Raw genomic sequence first — 23,868 nt, 5'->3', positions numbered from 1 at the left:
GACCAGGATTCGAACCCAGGATCTTTTGCTTACTAGGCAGTTGCATTAACCACTGCATCACCCAGACACTGTGTTTATTGCAGTTGTACAGACTATTTCAGCAGGCTTCTCAGCTGACCCAAATTCCCACCTAGTGCCACGTATCCACAGTCACCATCCATGTCCTCCATGCTCACTACTTTCAGATTTCCACAGGAGGTTAACGTAATTGTGCATCTGCATTGAAGATGCTGGATTCATTGTCCATTGAGGCGAATCAGATGTATGAATGCTTGGTCTCTGTTGTTTTGGACATGCCCAAAGAACAGGCACACCGCAGAATATGGTCAGAATGACATCAAATTGCAACGGAATATTAACGGAGAAGGGGGAAAATGTATGACAGAAGAAAAATAAATAGTAACAAAATGTAGGAATAGATGGCGCTGTGAGCAGCTCAATTTAATAGTGGTCAAGTACAAATGACAAAAGAATCATACAACAATGTCTAAGGTGTACATTTGACATTAAACAAGCTGCACTACTCAGTGTGCATCGGTGTACAGGTGTGATACTGTTAGTTACGCAAGCCCATCCACCACAGCAAGGTCATATCACATCGGATGGGAAAAATTGGTTTTTAATTGTCCCGAGGCCAAAAATGACATAAAAAGCATCAATCACATCGGTTTTTAGCTGTCCTGAGTCCAAAAATGACATAAAAAGCATACAAAAAGCCTCAATCGAAATCAAATCAGATTATTAATTTCCATGTGACTGGCACAAAACATGTTCAATATACTCCCCACCATTTGGACAGTAAAATAACTGATGGGCAGCAAAATAACTGACGATGGTCAAAGTAGAAATGAAGTAGAATGTACACTGGCACTCAAGAAAAGTGTGTCTGAAGAAGAGAAATATGTTAACATTGAATATAAATTTAAAGTGTTAGGAAGTCTTTTCTGAAATCAGTTGTAAGGAGTGTAGCCTTGTACAGAAGTGAAATGTAGATGACACGCAGTTCAGACAAGAGTAAAACTGAAACTTTTGTAGTGTGGTGCTACAGAAGGATGCTGAAGATCAGGTGTGTTGATTGTGAACTAATGAGTAGATACTGAAAGGATTTGGGGAGAAAAGAAATTTGTGACATAATTTGACTGAAATAAGGTATCAGTTGATAGAACATTAGGTAATTATCAATTTTGTATTGGAGGGATGTGTGTGGGGTAAAAATTGCAGAGGGAGGCCAAGAGATGAGTATAGTAAGCAGGTCCAAATAGATGTGGGCTGCAGTTTACTTGGAGATGAACATGTTCACGCAGGATAGAGTAGTGTGGAAAACTGCATCAAACCAGTCTTCAAACTGATGATCACAACAGCAATGTGGTGTTTGTGTTTGGATTTTTGTCTCATTATGGTATTGGTAAGTACTGGCCAACCCTTTTGTCTCCTTGGAATTTTATAGTTTTTCAAAGTGGATTTTTCTTGGTGAAATAAATAAAAATACGGTGGCTTTTAGATTTGACAATAGGTTATTAAGTCTTCAGAATATGTGTACTTTGCTTTATCAGATGAAAAATGATTTTATATATTGCACTCAAAAGCATTCTTATTGCATTGCCATTTCAGCACAAAAATCTGGTTTTATCTAAATGGTTTTGTTCACTCTGTAATTGTGTATATGCTATAATCAAAGTTACTGAGAGATTGAGTGGGTGTACTGGACCAGGACTCAAACCAAGACCAGGACTCAAACCAAGTCCTTGCCTTATGCAGTTATTGCTCTCGCCACCAGACATTTCCATAATTGCCCACCTGAAGCTATGAATCAAGCAAATTGTATTCCTGCATGAGACACTCACTAAGACACAAGAGTCTGTTATAAGTCCTGGTCTGGCATGCATACTATCCACACAGGTGTTTCAATTTTACAAAATGAAATACTTTCTATATTCCTAGGAAGCAATAAAGCAAATAACACTTAAATGAGCATATTTATCTTTCTGTTATTTAATGTTGATATTATTTTTGCTGTTTAGAATGAAAGCTTTGTATATGAAACCAATTAAAAGTTAACTTCTTTAAATATATATAAAGTGGAAATTATTTTTGAGTTAATCTTACACAAACTTTGGTTTGCTTCACCATACATTTTGCTCAGAAATCTTCATGAGAAGTTTCTAACTCTGAATCAAGAAATTGAAAGCTATAAAAAGTCAGCTAATGATGAGATGCTGAAGAACGAGAAACTCACAGGAATGCTTCAGAAATTACAGATGGATTTAGTAAATGTAGAGAAGCAGATCTCAGTGAACAATGATAAGAGGATTCTTATTGAGACACAATTGTCATCAAATATGGCAATGCTTGAAGAAACAGAAAAATCTCTTGAAACAGCTGTCAATGTAAGTTTTCCATTTTAACTCAGTTACATAATGTTTAATTCATATTTTTGGTAAGCTTCTAATGCTTATTTTGGTAGTGGGTAACTTAAATGAAAAAAAAAAAATGCCTGAAGTGGCTGATAAGGAAATAGGATTCCTGGGTCAAATCCTGAAGTATGTAGACTGTTCTGTTTAATTCCATATAAAATTTATGTACTCAAGGTAGAAAGTGGGGTTTTGTTGTATAACAACGTGTTAGGATGACATGAATGTTTTTTGCTCTCATCACAGACAGAACGTAAAAGGAGGATAGGTAACATGTCTGAACGTGTAATCATTTTATGTACATGTTTGTTACTTGTAAGTTGTTGATAACTTTTTCCACACTAATTTGTTTATATAAAAAGCTACTTTAAAACATGATGCACTAAAATAAAAATATTGTATGGAGTGTTGGAGTTGGGCAGTTCAGATGTAGTCTTAACAGTTCTTGAAATGAGAACTGCTAGTATGTCCTCCTTTCAGTCTTGTAATTTGCTCTCTAAAACACTTTCAGAGATCTTTCATTTACCAAAGAACATAAAAACACTACCTTTTATGGTTTCCAATGTTCTCATATTTTTTTGTTACTCATCAAACCTGAGATCTCCTGTTGTTTGTTTGAAAATGCAAGTCTTAGTAGGTTTTGGCTTGTAGATAGCTCTTCAAGTTTCATTCTACAGTATTGTATATCAGTTTAATCATATTAGGAGATAGATCTCGTGGCACAATACTTTTCATGTAAACATTTGCAGTCCATTCACCAAACATTCAAAGAATCATATTGTCATCCACTCTTTTCTCATTTCCTTCACATGTAGGTTTAAATATGAAATAAATATTAAAACAACAATGAAAATTCCTGAATGGAATAATATGTAAAATAAGGGAAACTATTGAATTGCAGACAGGCACAATGAAAAAACTGTTACATATCATTATTTAATAATTATTTTATGTGTAGCAGTCTTTTCATTCTGCCTATCTGGAGTTCAACGTGTCATCTATCCTTTTCCTAATATTGTTTATATTCCAACTTTGAGTCTTCATTGTTTAAAATGAGGGAGAGTCAACCACTCGTCTATAGCTGATTGATGTGTGGCACATAAAAACATGCAGCAGAAAACTATTTGTACTAGATTTTCAGCTCTTGCTCTTTCTCTAATAGAGAACCACACACGCTCCCATGGTCACAGGAAACAGTGCCATATGTTGCCCCACAGTCATAACACAATACATACATGCCACATTAATACAAATGCTCATAAATAAACTGAGACTGGTAACAGGAAACTTGTTAACATAAGACATTTGCATTTAAAGGTTTCCAAATTCTGCTCAGTTTGACCTGTAAAAATGTGTTGCACTCTGTGAATTTAAGTTTATAAACTATGGGATTATTATATTGTTTCTTATTTGCCATGCCAGGTTTTTGCGTTAGTATTTGTACAATGTCCCCTTCAGTCTGATAAGTAGCGATATTGTATCTGAAATGAGTTTTGGTGGTTTTTTCTGTCATTCATCCTTCATATGTCAAAGTGACATATTTCTTCTTAATTTTTAGCTTCTTATTGTTACATGCTTTTAATTTTCTTAAACAGACACATGGTGTATCCTGCATCAATTTGTTTCTGTGACCTGTTTGGCAAATCACAGTTCTCATTGCAATTTATCTTTGCCTAGGGGGATCTGAGTTCCCTACAGCACATCATTAAAAGTATTTTCAACTGGATGGCAAGTAGTTTATCACAACATTTGTTCCAGTTCTATGGTGAAGTGACTTTTAGGATGCTGCACATTTAACAAGCCTGTTTTGCTCATTTTTCCTCACTCTAAACAATGCAATGGTGTCATCCATTTACTGCTGGTAATAACTCATTATCATCTTAATTTCTGGGTAAGAGCTTAAAAAAATTGTTCTTTAAGTTGTTCAGAAAAATTACTGCCAATATTGCTGAGGGGCAGTTGTCCATGGCCAGGCAGACAACTCACACAAAATATTTGCCACTAAAAACTAATGCAAAATTCAGCAAATATAAATGTGCCAAAATTTCACACTTACTCCTTGACAGATTACTTACCATTTATTCTTAATAGTGTATGAGGCAGATTATTATTTAGAGATTCACAGTGTGTAAAAAGGCCAGCAAACACAATTTTTACATTATACAAATGCGAGAACCTTTGTCTATGTTGACTCCCACTTATGGGATAATGCTGTACCCGAGGGTTCATTAACTGCTTCCCTGTCTTCTCAAAGAACCCACATAGACTCATTACCATTATGGAGCACTACTTGTGTTCTTGTTTCTGGCATTCTAGGATTCATTCTAAATAATAACTTAAATTTATGACTTGGGGTAAGCAAAAGTTTCACTGCTTCTAATTTAGCTTTTAAATCAATTAAGAATTTCTTTGTCAAGTACTTTTTAATTTCTGTCTACTGAAAGAACTGTATAGTTGTGCTTATGTAACCCATCTCGTCAATGTCAACAATTGTGTTTCCTTACTCCATCTTAATCTCAGTTGTCTCATTAGTATAAAATTTTAAATTAATTTCGTTTGTCTACCTTAAAGTGTGCATGCTTACAATCTCTTTTGCCTTTTGTTCAATAGCTTGTTTGTTACTTGTAAGTTATTGATAACTTTTTCCACACTAATTTGTTTATATAAAAAGTTACTTTAAAACATGATGCACTAAAATAAAAAAATGTGTGGATTGTTGGAGCTGGACCAATAAATGTCTTGTGAAATTTAGTCACTTTTGTTTTCCTGCTTGCTACTTCCACATCCAGAATCTTATGTTTGATGTCCTATCTCAGAACATAGTATTTTACTTGTGCTTAAGCCTTTTATTCAATAGTTTTTGTTCATTGATGGCAAAAATAATGTTAAATTAACTGTCACATTAGAATTTATTTATATGTCACACTTTTTCCATTTCCTCCCCTGGATCTGTGTCAGTTTTACATAAGTTAACTATTTTTTTCAAGAGCACTAAAGTTTTGCCATGCTTCTGTCTTCAGCGTGCAAAATTGCAATGATGTTAGCAGATTCCATAACTGTATGAAGGTCATTCAATAATTAAAGAGACAAATAGGTCTGGGGAAATACTGTATGTAGGGCAAGTATGGTACTTTTATGGGTTTAAGTTGGCATCACTGGAATGAGTCCTGATCAGCTGATGTATCAACATTATTTTGTTTATAATCTCAAAAACACATTTCAAGATGGCGAGTCTTCTTGAAACGTCCATATTAGTTGAACAGTATTCTGTTATTTGTTTTTTACTTGCTGAAGGGTTGAAACCAGTGAATATATACTGTAGAATGTCTAAAGTTTATGGTGAAGGTTGTATGAATCATGCAATTTTTTACAAGTGGGTAGAGCAGTTCAAAAATGGTCGTGACTCAGTGACTGACAAACACTGTTCTGGCTGACAAGTTGCAGTTTCAACTCCCTCATTTGAAAGTCGAATTGATGACATTATTCATGCTGGCTACCATGTGACTGTGGAAATGATAGTTTATAAGGTTGAAGTTAGTACTGGTATAGTTTATAACATTATCTAGAACAAGCTGAAGTACTGCAAAACATGTGCAAGATTGGTCCCAAAAGATTTGACGCAGCTACACAAGGTAACAAGGTTGAGTGTGTGCACAGAGCTAAAATAACATAATGAAAGAGAAGATGAACACTTCCTTAACAAAATTTTAACTTGTGATGAAACTTGGGTTCACTATTATGAGCCAGAATCAAAAAGACAAAGCATGGAGTGGGAGCACACCAACTCGCTTGTCAAGAAAAAATTCAAAACCCAAGCGTCAGCAGGAAAAGCATCTTGACAGTGTTTTGGGATGCTGATGCTCCAGTTTTCTGTGATTATCTTGAAGAGCAGCGTACAATAGAATCCAATACTACTCGGATTTGCTTTTAAACAAGGTGAAGTCAGCCATGAGAGAGAGACGTCGTAGATCTCAGAGGAGAGGTGTGATTCTTCAGCAAGACAATGCACATCCTCATATCGCTCAACTAACCTTTGACAAAATTGCCTGGGGAGTACTGCCCCATCCCCCTTACAGTCCTGATTTACAACCTAGTGATTTCCATTTGTTTGATGCACTGAAGCAGGCATCACATGGGAAGAGATTGCAGGACAACGAGGATGTGAAAAAGTATGTGGGAAATTGGCTCTTTGCAGCCAGAATAAAAAAAAAAACTTCTAGTCCATTGGAACAAGTGCATAAATGTTCAAAGGGATTATGTTGAAAGGTAGAAAAAATATTGTTTTGTAAAAATAAACACTTTTTTTCTCCAGACCAATTTGTCTCTTTAATTATTGAATTACCCTCATAAATGTAAACTGAATGTTGTTTTGTTAAACTTACCTTTTTCATTGTATCTTGCCCTTATTTTCTGTCTTACTCACAGTTGTTCCACTTTCTTTTTCACTCTTTTTCAAACATAGCACTATTAATAACCTTGACCCTTGCAAACTTTGGCACTACCCCTAATTGTAACTAGTTCTTATTGAATTCAACATATGAGCTGGCTTTCATAATTTTGAATTTTAGTTTGAAGAATGTTATAACATCCCCCCACAACCTCGTTAGGCACTGTCTTTTTTAAGTTGGTCATACAAGGTGCGACAATAAAGTAATGAGACTGATTTTCTTTGCAAGATGTGGCAACACTGCAGGCTTTCGTAGGCACAATATTTTTTGGCCTTGGTGTATAAGCTGCTTCTAGTCCAAGTGGCACATTGATGCAATTACTCAGTCGTGAGTTGTGCTGTAATAAGTTAACAAGTGTTTGTGTATTTCGTCATGGAAACGTATAATATTGCGAAACTGTATGCCATTTCTTTTTGCATTAAATTGGGTGAAAAGGCGACGACAACTTACGGTAAGCTCCAGAAGGCTTTTGGAGTGGACATTTTGTCAAGAGCTCAAGTTTTTCATTGGCATAAAATGTTTAGTGAAGGCGGAACGAATGTTGAAGATGAAGACTGCAGTGGACGACCATCAACCTCACAGACGGATGTCAGCTTGACCATGGTGCGTGAACTCATATGACCTGATTGAAGATTATCCATGAAAATGATTGCAGAAGAAATGAACATCAATTGAGAAACGGTTTGTCTAGTGATAACAGAAGATCTAGGTATGAGAAAGATTAGTGCAAAAATTGTCCCCAAAAATCTGATGTCACAACAGCAAGAAACACGGCAAAATGTGTCAGCTGATCTGTTAGAGCAAACGGAAATCAATCCAGTATTGTTGAGCCTTGTTATCACTGTTGATGAAAACTGGGTTTTTCAGTACGATCCAGAGACAAAACACCAAAGTTTGCAATGGTGCTCAAAGGGGTCACCCAGACCAAAAAAAGCTTGCATGTCAAAGTCAAAAGTGAAATGCATGCTTGTGTGCTTCTTTGATTCCAAGGGAATTGTTCATAAGGAGTGGGTGCCTCCTGGACAAACAGTTAACCAATATTACTACAAAGAAATTTTAGAAAGACTTCGTAAGAGTTCCTCATCTCCATGCCAACATTGCTAATAATTGGATTCTACGTCACGATAATGCGCCATCCCATACTGCTCTGTCAGTGCAGCAATTTTAACCTTAAAACAAATTTCAGTACTACCACAGCCACCTTATTTACCAGATCTCACTCCGTGTGACTCTTTTCTATTTCCAAGAGTCAAAACAGCGGTCAAAGAAGTGTGTGCAATCAGAAGGGAAATACTTTGAAGGAGACAACACTAAACTTGACTAAAATAGTAAGCAAATTTTTTTTCACATTAGTTTTATTACTTTATTTTCGCACCTCATATTTGCCAGGAAGGAGTGATCCACAATCCTTACTTCTAGGAAAAAAAAGAAAACCATTGTTTTTTTTTCTTTCTGCCAGTGCAATGTATTATTTCAAGGCTGACCATTTTCAAATGTATTGAAAAATATAAAAGCAAATGATACTGTAGACCTAATCCTGATTTTTTAAGAATTACTAAGATAAAACAAATGCATAATTAATAGCTGATGATGCTGGGACATAAGATGTTACACCATCTGTCTGCTGTGGCAGCCCACTGGGCACTGACTGCATTGAGCTTAATAATAACAAGACAGAATTTCACTGTGGGACACCATTTGAATTGCTACAAAGGACTTATGAAAAAGAACAAGAAAAGAAGAAAGTTTTGTTGCTCCTTATCGACAGAAGTGTTTTTGAAATACTGTGATAAGCTTTGTAATGTCTTATGTATTAATTATTTCAAATGTGTATTTCAATTTCATTAGTATGTGTAGAGGGCTTATAGTAATTTCACAAATTTTTGCACTAGTATGTGTGACTGTGAACTAGTAGTCTTACTATACAATTTGTTTCTATCTAATTACTGAAGGGAAATTCCATGAAAAGTAAAAGTTTTGTTCTGTAACACTTCCTATTCCTTTGTTTGGTGGCAACACAGCTTGCATCATAAAAATGTCACTGCATGTTTTTCATATTCAGGTCTGTCTGTTTGCATGTTAATACTGCAGGGTATAAATAAATAACATTTGCATACAATTTATTTAATTTGATCTAACATCAACTGATTACAATTTTTTTGTTACAGTCTTCTGGATAAGTCAGAGCCTTGCTTAGTAAAGTTACATATTATTACCTGGTATTATTATCTACCCAATTTTTTCTAAATTTAGTCGAGGAGCAATATATAGATTAAAAAATTTATGTTATTTCCATATATTTACAATTTGTGACATGGTCTACGATCTGAGATTCATATATTTTTAGAAACTGGGTCTTTCATCACTCGAGTGAACTAAATCTAGAAACTCTTCTATTGAATACATAGGATTGTTTAGGAGCCATAATTTTAATTTCTTTTTTGGTTCTGTAATGGTCATTTTGAAGATATTAGGGTGGAAGCAATTCATTAATTTTATGCCTGTGTAGTGAGGGCTTGTCTCATAAAGTGTGGTTCTATGAGAGATATTGTGAGGTGTCTCTCTATCACTAGTGTTGTGATTGTGTATTTCTTCATTAATTGTTTTGTTACTGTTTATTGCCATAATGGTTATCTTAAGTACATACAGTTTATGAACAGTTAGTATTTCAAATTCTCTAAATAAATTTCTGCAGGATTCCCTGGCACATTTCTTTCCCATAATTCTAAGTGCCTTCTTCTGTAGGATAAGTACTCTTTTCATATTATCTTTACTGCTGGACCCCCATACCTCTATCCCATAGCTTAGATGGGATTCGAATAGTGCAAAATATATTTGCCTCACAGTAGTAATGTTTAAAGAAGGTGTGAGTTTTCTTAGGACATATATGGTAGTAGATAGCTTTTTGCAAATATCATTTACATGATCAGACCACTTGATGCTGCATCAAGTATCAGGGCAAGAAACTTGGTCGAGTATTCTTTTTTCATATAATCATCGCCAATTAAAATTTGGTTTTAATGAGTTTTTTGCCTCCAAAGATCAAATTCAGTATAGACTGATTTATTTGTATTTAATTTTAGTTTGTTTTCATTAAAATACTGCAGAATTATGCCTGCTGCAATATTGGATTTCATTTCAAGTTGTGAATACCTAGAATTACACCATATTAATGTGGTATCATCTGCACACAAGATAGCTGTAGCAGGCTTTGTTATAGACTGCTCGAGCATTTGGGATCCCTATCAGGTTGGATTGAGGGAGGACATAGAAACAATTCAGAGACGGGCTGCTAGATTTGTTACTGGTAGGTTTGATCATCACACGAGTGTTACGGGAATGCTTCAGGAACTCGGGTGGGAGTCTCTAGAGGAAAGGAGGCATTCTTTACGTGAATTACTACTGAGGAAATTTAGAGAAGCAGCGTTTGAGGCTGACTGCAGTACAATTTTACTGCCGCCAACTTACATTTTGTGGGGAGACCACAAAGATAAGATAAGAGAGATTAGGGCTCGTACAGAGGCATATAGGCAGTCATTTTTCCCTTGTTCTGTTTGGGAGTGGAACAGGGAGAGAAGATGCTAGTTGTGGTACGAGGTACCCTCCACCACGCACCATATGGTGGATTGTGGAGTATGTATATAGATGTAGATCTAGATGTATCATTATCATAAATAATATAAATGACTGGTCCTGATATTGACCCCTGTGGAATACCAAAATTAATGTCAATGGTGTTTGATTTGTATGCTCCCTCTGTAGTGCTAATAGACGCAAACCACTTCCTATTTTTCAAATAGGATCTAATCAGATAGTGGGCTGTGCCTCGAATGCAATAGTTCCACAGTTTGTCCAGCAATATGGCAACATCAACACAGTCAAATGCTTTTTGTGAGTCTGTATAGATGCCTCATACATGTTCTTTATTGTCTATTCCTTGAGCGATGTCTTTGATTAATTGGATGCTGCTGTGTTCATAACCATGGAATCACCCTAATATGGTACCTCATACAATGATTGTTTTGTAAATAGGTGGAACTTTTTACCTGTGGAATACTTAAAAATCATAATTATGTCCATAGCATCATTTAGTATTATATTTTTCAACTAATCCAAAGATGTGTGACAGTGCCTGAAACTAGTAGTCTCCAAATAATAAACAGCAGTCAACAAACTGAAAAAAAGGATTTTTATGCAAATGGGGTTTGTAGATCACTTTTTAATAAAAATTATGTTCAGTTTTTATTAGTGATCAACCAGTCCATGTTTGTCAATCATTCTTAACTGAGCATTGGTAACTTTTTATCGTATGTTTTAATATCTAAAATTGTATTTGTTTTATCATCAGTGTAATTTTACATAGGTAAGTGCATGATTACATTTGTGTTTTATGAATTTTAATGAAATTTTTAAATTTGAGACCTTTTAACGACACTTAGCTTCCTGTACTTTAGTAACCCTACTAAAGATCTCATTGTTGAGCACCCTAAATCCCATAATCCCATCACCACCACAAATGTTTTGAGGGTAAATATCTCTTGGCTGAACTGGAAGGAATACACAGAGATAATAGCAATATAGAACCTCATCATAAATTTGTAGCAATAAGTGTCTTTTCACTATTTACTGTTATGTTAACACAATCCTAACCTTTGGAATCAGTTTTTGAGGGTGAAAAGCACAAAACAAGAGTAATACATAAAATCATCACTGGCCTTCCATGGCAAGAGGTTCAGATTAAAATTCTTCAAGGAAAATAACCAAAAATATGAAAATAGTATTTCCTACCAAGGAACAAAATTTTACACCAAAATGATCACGCAGATTAATAATACAGCTGAAACCAATGTATTTAAAGAGAAAGTCTAAGCACACTTCATAAAAAATTTATATGTACACATTATATCATTAAAATCCATATGGAAGCCATTTTTGTCTTGTTTTTGTTTCAACTCAGTGTTTATTTCTCTATGTTACTTTGACTAACTTGACCTGGTACAGGTAACAGGTAGACTTGTTTCTTTCCACTTCATTTTAATTTGCCAGATGAAAGCTACCATTAGTGTTACCTATCTTTATGTGGCTACATCTACTGTCATGTAATGAGTAAAATATTTTTTCAATCTATTTTTATTTGAATATGGTTTAAAAAGAGTTGTTCATTTCATAAAATTGTGTTTCAATGGTTTCATTAGAATTCAGAATAAGTAGGTTACTGCTATGCAGCCAGTTTTGTGACTTAACATTATTTCTACCAGTATATCTTTGTTGTTGGGATTGGTTCTCAAGAATAATATTGTTTTTTATACAAATATTTCAGGAGGGAAAGAAGCACAGCAATGAGATATCTGCCTTGCATCGTGAACTTGAAAAATTGTTAACAGAGAGAACTCAATTAGAGGACAAAATTTTAGAAGTAATGCAAGAGCAAGTGACCCAGGACAAGTCAGCAAAATATTTGAATGCATCACTGCGGCAGCTGCATGAAAAGACGAGGAGTCAGGTAACAGATACTACAAAACATTCTTTAAAGTCATCTTTGTAATAATTGCCCACCTGTCACAGAATTACTGACCATTTAAGTACTGTGGACCATGCTCCATTGCTTGTCAGGTGCTGAGGACATGTTTAAACAAGGCCCCTGGGTTTCCCTGAAGTGCTGTTGATGTGTTTACATGCCGTTCCTCTGACCCTCCCACTGCTGTGGAGGAGCTACTTCCATATCTTCATTAATAAAAAAATCTACTGTTTATCATAGACTATGTGTCTCTTTGTTTGCTTTCATTTGCAAAATACCTTGTTTTGATATCTTGAATCATTTATGAAATATGACAGTTGTTATGGCTACAAGATTCCTGATGTACAGGGACAGAAGTGGGCAAGCCATGTGCAACCTTCTGCCAGATATAAAAACCAATAAGTCAAGAGTGAAATGAGATAACATTTTGCTCTCAATTTTAAATAAAATTTCAATATGTTATCTACATTTCTTACACAGCAATGGTTGAGATAAAATCAGTCATAAGCAATGTTTACGCAATGTATTTTTGCCTCCGCAAACTCTACAAAATTTCATGCAATGGTCTACTTAATTTCATGCAGCACAGTAATGTTTCTGAATAATGAAAAGCAGTTCAGTCCTTTATCAAAAGAAGATATCAGACTGTGAGAAGTGCAAAAGTCAAATTTATCATCTGAATGGTTTCCTTAAAATCAGATGATAAGTATTGTATAGCAGCTGAAATGCCATCTCTGAGCACAGGTTGCAGTATTAGGTGACCAGTACAATAGCAACAAATCTGCTCTCATCACAGAATATAGAAAAAACATCTTCAGCAGTCAAAAGGTTCATTAGGAGAATGAAAATATTTCCTAACTGTCTATTGAAAAATAGTTTTATGCGTTCTCTATAAATTTTAGGTAATAGTAGTTTGGAAATGAGAAAAGCTAAACATTAAATATAAGAAATGTTCAGGTGAGGAAATCTAGGAAGAAATTGGAATGTAGAGGAGTGAAGGTTAGGGGTGAGAGGAGACATAATGAAAAGCATATATAGCAGAAAGATATAAAAAGCATCAAAGAAAAGAGTGTGTGAAGGAAAAAAGGAGGTTAATGTAAATAAAAAGGAATCAGATGAAAGATAAAGATAGTTGTTGATGTAACTAGAAGAAAGAAAAGAGTGTGTGAAGGAAAAAAGGAGGTTAATGTAAATAAAAAGGAATCAGATGAAAGATAAAGATAGTTGTTGATGTAACTAGAAGTGGAACAGGTATATGCAGGTGGGTCAAGAGTACAAATGACTGTGAGCACAAATAAATATTTGCTTTCCATGATACACACCTTGTTTTCTCATAAAAGAAAAGTATTAAAATTTCTATTTCATTTTATAAGACCTGTTTCAGAAATGCATTTATATGCATTAATATTGTTCTCCTAAAAGACTGGCCTAGATGACCCACGTTCTGTATGTTCCTTAACTTGTTCTGGCAGAATGTAAATAGCTTTGAGGCAAATCCTTTTTCTGGGCTAGACCACACACACACACACACACACACACACACACACACACACACACACACACACACATGTACAACTACATTTTATGAGTTGAGGGGTTGTGTTGAGTCGAGTGGGTGAGAAGAGAAAAGAGATGGGGATGCAAGCTTGGGGAAAGATGGTTGATAGCTGGGAGTAAGGCAGCAGGCTGTATTAGATAGAAATGGAGGAGGAGAGTGGAATCAAGTGCAAGGGATAGAAACGCAACACACAGTTAGTGGAGCCAGTGAGTTCAAGCAGCACATGTACATCATAAGTATTTTTATCATGAACTGGCGGTTCAGATTATTCCACTTCAAAAATTAATGTCCAATGGGGCTTTGGATGGCAATTGTCATTGTTCCAATAGGATCAATAATGTACCAGAACTCTTTGTATCAGAAATCATGTCATGTAGAAGAGATGGCTGTTAAGAGATTCATCTTTTGGTGTGTGATAAGCATTTTAATGTGTAATTTCTAAAAGCATGAAGATTATATTAATTGTTTTCAGCCTATATAATGGAACACGTGAGTTCTGCATGCATGATGCACTTATACAAAAACTGCCTTTTGTTGTGGCGACTTCTGCCACCGAATGTATCCGGATGACCAAATGTAGTGGGAAGACATCAAATGTAGTGTATGGATGCTGGAAGGTTGCGTATTAAAACATGGTGAGAACTTTCCAAATGATTTATTTGCTTCCACTACAGTGCTCCGTTCACTTCAGTCTGCGTCACAGGCCTCGCAATGCTGAGGAAGCACACCAGCAGCCTGTGCAATGCAACACTGTGTTGTGCCGGCCTTGGCCGGCCAGCTGAGTTCCAATGATGTCAGGATGGCTGTGCCAGCAGCTGGCTCAGCGCTGCTTGGTGTGAGCTGCAGTTGGCTAGCTGCATCCTTCTCCACGCTGGCGTGGCTGAGATTGCAGCGACAAACAAGTGCCCACTATCTGGCATCCGAATCTGTGGCCCTCACCTCAGGAAGTCTCCGGTGTGTGTCGGGAGATGAGACGACTGCCCGCAGTAGCGAGCCGAAGAGGGGCCCACCGGTGGTTGGCTGCGGACCGTGTCTCAGCCTCAGAGGGTTGAACCAATGACTCGTGGTGGACTGTGACACTGGCGCCCATCTGTTGCTGTGTGTAGCCCAGTGGTGTGATACACCCCACCGTCCAGGAGAGCTGCAACACTTGTTGGCCTCAGAGGGTTGAACCAGTGACACGCCATGGACTGGAATGCTGGTGCCCCATGTGCCCTGCGTGTAGCCAGTGGTGTGACATGCCACGCCGTCCAGGAGAGCTGTCACACTTCAGTGAATCTCGTTAGAAAACGGCAGCTATTTATACTCGGCTGGCTGTGCACCTCTGTTTTGCCTTAGTAACTGCTGGTATGCATAACTTACTGCAATCCGTCTCACGCCTGGCTGTAACTTGTGCTCCGAATATCGCACAAAACTAACTTTCCCTATCCTAAACGGTGGTGCCGCTACATTATTCCCCTCTTAGGAAAGACCTGGTCCCCAGGTTGTCCATTAACTAACTCTTAAACTAATTTGGATTGGCACTTATGACATACCTACTTACTATTAGAAAACTTAGACGTTGTCTAGTGCCCCTTGAAACCATGGCATAAAACAAAATGTAAAAATTCCTTACTGGATGGCTACTGCTCGATCAACCCCTTACCTACTCGTCTCATGCCCCCGGTATCCAATCCGCTGGGACTTGGACTACCCTCGGATCCCTCTGGGAATTGGCTCTCTGCCTGATCAGAAAGAAAACAACACATAACAAAGTTAAGGCTGTGATGACACTTGGCACAAAGGTGCTCAAAATGATCATTATTTGCCATTGCCTTTCCCTATACTGAGCAACATGTTGCACAAGTTGTTTGGCTGATATGCACCCCTCTTGCTCTAAAATGAACTGGTTTATGGATCTCAACAGACCTGGCTCCAGAGTTTGATTTAACAAGGTCAGATTCTCCTTGGCAAAAACTCTAAAGTGGCTTCTGGCCAGTACAACTGTGGCTGTGTAACATTCAATTGTGACTCCTGAAATTGATGCTGGCAGATGGAAGATTGGTCCTATTATTTTACACTTAGTTCCATTGATTAAAATTCCACTCCCCTCAAGCCCTATACGTTTCACTTCTGCAAATACTTCTTGCACAAAACAACTTGCTACTACTGTCAAATTCTCATATCTGGAGAAGATCCAATGCATCGCAACCTGTTGCAAGCTCAATTTTGGCTCCACAATGTCCCTTGGACAATCTATTACTTTCCCCCTGGCGAAAAATAACTGCAACATGCATGTGTCCCATATTTGTAGCTTCACAGATTTTCCTCCAATGTTCACTATTTTTATCCAAATTGTGTGACTACTTTCATCCTTAAATTTACATTATATGTACTGGTGCTTTAGCCACGACTTTTCTGACCCAGCACTGTTGATAACTAAAAATTTAAGCAGGAAACTCTGACATTGTTCAACATATATTTGCTATTGCTTTGCCACGTATTTATTTCTCCAGAACTGCGTTTGATTTCTCCTCCAACAACACTCCACATACATCAGATGCTACACTTCCCTCTCCAGTGATCTGAGGACAGGTGTCACCATCACCCTTCCTTCATCTTCAAGAGGACTGTTGCCCCCTAGCAGGCTCACAATACTCAAAAACACATATAAAATACAATGCCTAATTACTCTACGCAAATCCAATGATTCGTAACAAGAAATCAAAAATAACTACAAGTACTCTACTACTTTCTAGATCGCAAAGCATATGGTACTTCACGCTGTACTCTATCTTCCTGGTTTTCTCTGTGCTTAGCATCTCTTTTCACTCTCTCTTTCTTCCTCTTTTCATCCTGTGACACATTTGGAATCACATCCGGGCAACCCTTAAATGGCCGTAACCGCCTATTGTGTACTATTGTTGTTCTCGTTGGCAGCTGAAGCTTAACATTAATGGGAGATGTGGTTTCAACAACTTGGTATGGCCGTTGATACCTCGTGAGGAACTTCTTCGTTTTCCCTTTTTGCGTTTAGGGGATGGACAGCATTACCCATTGCGCGACTCTACACTGCGGTAAACTTCCCTTCCACTTTACTGTATCTTCCTGCCTTTCGAAAGCCTTTGTATTTGCCTTTTGTACCCATTTCCAAACATCCCAAATTGTTCTCGTGAATTGACGTACAGATTCACCAGTCCTTCCTTTCTGTAGCTTCACTAAATCAAATGGTGATGGCATTTTTTGCTTGTCCACTACCTCATAGGGAGACAAGCCAGTATTTGTATGGACTTTGGCATTGTATGCACATACAAATGCTTCAAATACTCGTCCCACTTATGGTGATGAGAATTCACATAAAAACTCAGCATCTTCCCAAATGTTCTGTGTACCGGTTCCGTCCTTCCTTTGGCCTAGGGATGAAACACACTCATCCTCAACTTCTTCACGTTCAACAATTTACACAGTTCCTTCATTAAATCTGACATGAAGTTGGTCCCTTGTTCAGTAATTATTGTCTCTGGCACACCAAACTTCAAAATCCAGTTATTTACTAACACTTGCGCAACCATTGCTGCCTGTTGATGTGGCATAGCCACCATCTCCACATACCTCGAAAAATGGTCTAGTATTGTCAGAACGAATCTGTTCCCTGATGGTGTTTGCCTAAAAGGTCCTAAGACAACAACCCCGAGCAAAGAGAATGGACATGCTGCTTCCGGTAGTCATTGTACCTGTATCTGTTTCCGACTCAAATCTGCTCTCTGCGCACATGGTATACAATTCTTGACACACTGATCCACATCTCATTTCCTACCTCTCCACCAGTACCTCTCTACCACTCTCCTATTCGTCACTCTACACCCTCCATGACCAGATAACATGTGACCATGTGATTCCTTTAAAACCTCATCCCTCGACTTCATTGGCACTACTACCCTTGGCCCTAACTTCGTTTCCTTCCACAGAAGACAGTCGTAAACATTAAATTGCGGCTGTGTCTGATACAATTTACAATTGTTGTCCACGTCCTGTAATTTTTGCCACACTGCTAGGTCATAACCTATGACTTCTACTTTTGCCACCTTCCTACTTAGTGAATCTGCATTACCGTGCTTCATCCCAGGCCTGTGCATCACCTTGTGGTCGAATCCACTAAGCCTCACAGCCCATCGAGCGAGTCTAGTGGACGGATCCTTCAACCCCAACAACCATCTCAATGCAGCATGATCTGTCACTACCCAAAATCTTCTCCCATATAAATAACATTTAAAATATGTGATTCCATAGATTACGCTAAGCATCTCCCTCTCTGTTGTTGAGTAATTCCTCTCTGTTGCATTCAACTGCCTAGATGCATAGGCTACAGAATGTTCTTTCCCATCAATTTACTGACTAAGAACACACCCTAATGTTTGATTCAATGCATTGCAGGATAGTATAAACTCCTTTTCAAAATCTGGAAACACAAGAACCGGACTTGATGTGAACACTTCTTTCAGTTTGTCAAACGCTTTCTGACACTCTTCCATCCACTCAAATTGCACACCTTTCCAGAACAACCACGTCATGGCTGTGCTAAATCTGCAAAACCCTTCACGAACTTTCGATAGAAATTGCAAATTCCGATGAATGACTGCACTTCCTTAACTGTTTTCGGTTTTCAAAAATCCCTTACAACCTGTACCAACCTCGGATCTGTTCACACTCCATCATTACTGATAATATGACCCAAATATTTTACTTCTTCTAATGCAAAATGAGACTTCTCCAGGCTCAACATCAAACGAGCTGCTCTTAACCTCATAAAGACTTCCCTTAACCACTGTCTATGTTACTCCATACTACTTGAAAACACTATAATGTCATCCAAATGGACAAGACACTGCCATGGTTTCAAACCCCTCAAGACACTGTCTAGCAAACTCTGAAACATTGTCGGTGCATTTTTCAAACCGAATTGCATTCTAATGTACTGGTATTGGCCTCCAGGTGTAGAGAAAGCAGTTTTTGGGTGGTCCTCTGGTGCCACCTCTAGCTGATTATAACCACTTGTCAAATCTATCGTAGTACAATACTGGCACTGTCCTAAGTGATCCAAAGTCTCCAGTAAGTTTGGAATTCGGTATGCATCCATTACTGTCTTATTATTGAGCTATCAGTAGTCACAGCAGAACCTGTATTTCTTAGTTCCATCCATAGATTTTTTAGGCACAACAACAATGCTCGCTCCCAAGCAACTATTACTATGCTCAATAATACCGTCCACAAGCTGCTGATCAATGAAGTCCTCCACAATCAGCTGCAAATACCTTGGTACTCTATATGGTTTACAGTAAATGGGTGCTTCATTTGCTGTTGGTATCATATGTTTAACTAATGGAGTTGCTGGTAACGGCCCTTGTGGAAAAAACAAATCCTTAAATTCCCACAATAATTATTCCATATGCTCTCTTTCTCCTCCTTTCAAATGTTTAATTTTGTCACGCAATGCAATTATATTACCTACCTCTCAAACACAAGTCTTTGTCTTCTGGCACATCCAAATATGCTACTAAAACTCCTTTCCACAAATTCGTATCTACAGTGCTAAAATTATCCATGTTCACGGGAACTACTCACCCGTCATTCCCCTCCTGTACACGTACAACACGACATTTCAAAAACAACCCAATGGACTCAAAACTTCATTATCCTCCAATAGATCAATGACACATACTGTACCCACAGGTAGATTCGACTCCACACTTACCTAAAGTGACTTCCCGGTGCCAACAGACACACACTCATGTGAATTAAGCCTTAATGCTAATATTTGTGGTTCAATTAGTTCGTTCATTATGTTGAACGCCCCTCGCGACAACTCTGCATTGACAACAGTTTCCCCTATCAGATATAACATTCCATCAAGTTCCACAGTTCATTTCCCAAGGTCAATTTTGGGATGATTTTGATGCAAGAAAACTACTCCTAGGATCATGTCATAGCCCACGCTTAGCATGATACTACCTCCATGCACGCATTATATCAGACTTTCCCTATGTGAAAGTCAACTGTCACTGACCCTAAAGGTATGATCTCCTTATACCCCAGTCTATGCAACCTATAACATGGTGGGTCTAACTTCCTTCGTCCCATTATATTCTTAGTAGGCACTGACACTAGCACCCCTGTGTCCAACAAAATCTTAAACTTTTTATTTCCTATGGATGCTACCACTGAAGATTCCACCTTTGCATACATATTTGTAGCATTGAAATTAAACGGGAGCTCCCTTACGTGGGTCTTGGGCACCCACTGATTTCCACCCCTTCCTCTATTCCTTGGTGACTGGGTATATTGCCTCTGCACATGTCCTGTACGAGCACACCTAAAACTTTTCACACCTGCTGCAAACACTTTCTCTTGTGTACTCCTGTTGCCACATCTGTTTCCTCTAATTGAATTGCCAGCTGAATGGCCAAATACAAATCTCTCGGAGCCCCATCTTGCACTATCCGTGGCATATGTGCCAGTAACCCTGTCAAAAATACATCAAGTGCCCTTTGCTCAGCCTCCTGCAACAGAACACTATATGCTTCACTGCTCTGACCCAACTCATAAGTATACTCATTAATTTCCCTTATCCTGTCCGCAAATTTGGCAACGGCCTTGTCACAGTGGATACACTGGTTCCTGTGAGATCACCGAAGTTAAGCACTGCCGGGTGTTATGAGCACTTGGATGGGTGACCATCCAGGCCGCCTTGCACTGTTGCCATTTTTCGGGGTTCACTCAGCCTCATGATGCCAATTGAGGAGCTACTCGACCGAATAGTAGTGGCTTCAGTCAAGAATACCATCTTACAACTGGGAGAGCAGTGTGCTGACTCCACGCCCCTCCTATCCGCATCCTCCACCAAGGATGACACGGCGGTCGGATGGTCCTGGTACGCCACTCGTGGCCTGAAGATGGAGTGCTTTTTTTTTGCCCGCAAATTTCTCCACCGTCTACACCTGTCTCTTTGTCATTGTACTTAACCTCTCCCTAAAGTACTGAGCTTTATTCTGTTTCTTGTATCTTTGGAAAAGCCCTTCCTGTTGTCCTTAAGGCCTCAGAACACCTTACATATGTTTTTGCTTCACCCGTTAATCTAATCTTGGCTATACGTAACAACTGCTCATCAGCTGCTGAAGTCTTCAAGTCCTCCACAAATGAATGCACATATCCAGATTCCTGGCCAGAAAACAGAATAATTAAACTTGTGGTGGCTGGATCAATCTCCTGCACCCTAGGCAACAACAACTGATCAGATGTGGTTTCCCGCTCACTTCTAGATGTTAATTCTCTTCTCAACTGTGTATTTTCCACTACCAATTATGTTATCTTTTCCATCAAAATCCGAACCACTTCTGATTTCGATGCACGTCGCATCCTTGAGTCTGCCATTGTGTTGCTTTCGTTCCCAGTTAGTCCCAAAACTATACATTTAAGTACAAGAACAACCTGACTTCCAACAGCTCCCTATCATGATACTCAGTGTCATCATAAACCCATACAAAAGTAATCAAATGCCATGAAAAATAACATCTTACTGCCCTAAACACACTAACTTTTTACTGCCTAAATAAATAATATGCATACATAAAACATCTAAAATGTGACTTGCCAGGAGCCAAGTCCAATACTCTAAAAGAACAATTTTGTCAGCACTCACCACATCTTGTGACTTTACTGCAGGCGGTGGGTTCGAACGTCATACTGGACAGACAACGTCCGCTGTTCTGACACCAAGTGTTGTGGCGACTTCTGCCACTGAATATATCAGGAAGACACCAAATATAGTGGATGGGTGCCAGGAGGTGCCGTATTAAAACTCAGTGAGAACTTTCCAAATGATTTATTTGCTTTCATTACAGTGCTCCATTTACTTTGGTCTGGGTCACAGGGCCCTGCAGTGCTAAGGAAGCACCACAGTGGCCTGTGCAAATGCAACACTGTGTCATGCCGGCCTTGGCCAACCTGCTGAGTTTCGATGAAGTCAGGATGGCTGCGCCAGCAGCTGACTTAGCGCTGTTCGGTGTGAGGCACAGGTGGCCAGCTGCATCCTTCTCCCCACTGGCATGGCTGAGATTGCAGCCACAAACAAGCACCCACTATCCGGCATCCAAATCTGCGGCCCTCACCATGGGAAGTCTCCGGCGTGTGTCGGGAGACGAGATGACTGCCTGCAGTAGCGATCTGAAGAGTGGCCCACCGCTGACTGGCTGCAGACCCCACATCAGCCTCAGAGGGTTGGACCAATGACCCGCCGTGGACTGGGACAATGGTGCCCCTTCTGTTGCTGTGTGCTGCCTAGTGGTGTGATACGTCCCGTCGTCCAAGAGAGCTGTCGCACTTGAATACCCCGCGTTGGCCTCAGAGGGTTGAACCAGTGACCCGCCATGGACTGGAATGCTGGTGCCCCATCTGCTCTGAGTGTAGCCGGTGGTGTGACATGCCCCACCATCCACACTTCATTGAATCTCGTTAGAAAACGGCAGCTATTTACACTTGGCTGTGCACCTCTGTTTTGCCTTCGCAACAGCTGGTATGCATAACTCACTGCAATCAAGCTCACTCCTGGCTGTAACTCGTGTTCCAAATATCGCACAAAACTAACTTTCCCTAACCTAAATGCTGGTGCCGTTACACTTTATAGAACACATGTTGTTTCTTCAAACAGATAACGCATTTTGTATGATAGCACTTTGCCAAAATTAGTTAGCCATTTGAAGAAATAAAGTGCAATCTAGATGGACTATTTTGCATAAATACTTTGAGTTTTGTTGACCATGGCATTTGCGTTTGAGATTAAGCATACAATCATTTTGTATGTTGTCTATAATAATGGACATATAATATTCCCTTGAAAAACATCTGAAACTAGTTTCAATGCTGGTGGTTCCTTTGCAGTAAGTAGAACACATTGAATGCTGCCTGCTAGGTAGTCCTGAACTCAAATACAAATCTGATCCCATGTTCTGTAAGTTAATATCTGATTCACTAGGTGACATTATGTAACTATACTGACTCTCTTCTGAAAGTCAAGGAACAAAACGTCAACCTGCACACAGGTATTTATTGTATTCTATATTTGATGAATGAACAGAGTGTCCTTATTTTGTCAAGATTGGTATTTGCAGAGCTATTCAGTCTTCAGATATCTTCACAATATAGTTGCACAGAAAAGTAGTACTGAAATCAAGATCAAAATTTTGATGCTCTCTAGAATGATATACAGGCAAAGCATGTCTGCACAGTATGCAATGGCTGTGTAATGAATATAAACACTTGTGGCCACCAGAACACAAATAAGCAAGGAGCATATTGCCAGAGACTGTGCAATAGAGAGCCTCAGAAACACCTGACCAGCACCAGGAAATCATTGCGAATGAGGCATAAAGATATTCTATTAATGGGACCGTGCAGAGTAATAACACCTAAAGATTATGCAAGAACCCCTTTCAAGCTGCAAATCTTGCATACAGTTACACCCTGTAGCTCTGAAACTAAACATTAGTCCAGCATAAAACACTGACAGGCTTGAAAAACTCAAGCACATTCAGTTACCTGTGCAGGCAATAATGTCATCAACCACTATATAAAACTCTCCTTCCTTCCACACAGGGGTCAGAGTATTGCTCATACTGTCTCCATCACTGATAGTTACAAGATGACTGGTTGACATACAAAGAAGTGTTGCCAGCTGCTGCCAGTTTGGGGTCTACTTCTGGAGGGAGGTGTGTGGGGAAAGGGGGAGGAGGGGCGGGGGGGGGGGGGGGGGGTTGCAAGCTATTTGACTTGGGAGCAGGGCATCTCATGCCCCACCACTCCCTGGCCGTGTGTGTACTGTCTTACTGACTGCACACTGAGCCTGCCCCTTGGGCTGTCCACCATGTTACTGTTGGGATTTCTGCATACTCAGCATCATGA

General features: G+C 38.8%; 1 protein-coding gene across 2 annotated transcripts in view; it reads left to right on the top strand.

Moving 5' to 3' along the window:
- Nucleotides 1–23,868, top strand: part of LOC126330571 (coiled-coil domain-containing protein 40) — a 356,717-nt gene that overhangs the window by 176,991 nt on the left and 155,858 nt on the right. For both annotated transcript variants that reach the window (XM_049996367.1, XM_049996369.1), the window contains 2 exons: nucleotides 2,144–2,387; nucleotides 12,180–12,362. In XM_049996367.1, coding sequence (XP_049852324.1) covers nucleotides 2,144–2,387; nucleotides 12,180–12,362 — 427 coding nt within the window. The remainder of the gene's footprint in view (nucleotides 1–2,143; nucleotides 2,388–12,179; nucleotides 12,363–23,868) is intronic.

The sequence above is a fragment of the Schistocerca gregaria genome, chromosome 2 (assembly GCF_023897955.1).
Source record: "Schistocerca gregaria isolate iqSchGreg1 chromosome 2, iqSchGreg1.2, whole genome shotgun sequence".
Classification (NCBI taxonomy): Eukaryota; Metazoa; Arthropoda; class Insecta; order Orthoptera; family Acrididae; genus Schistocerca; species Schistocerca gregaria.
The sequence above is the reverse complement of the archived record's forward strand: the minus strand, read 5'-3'. Positions and strand labels throughout refer to the sequence as shown.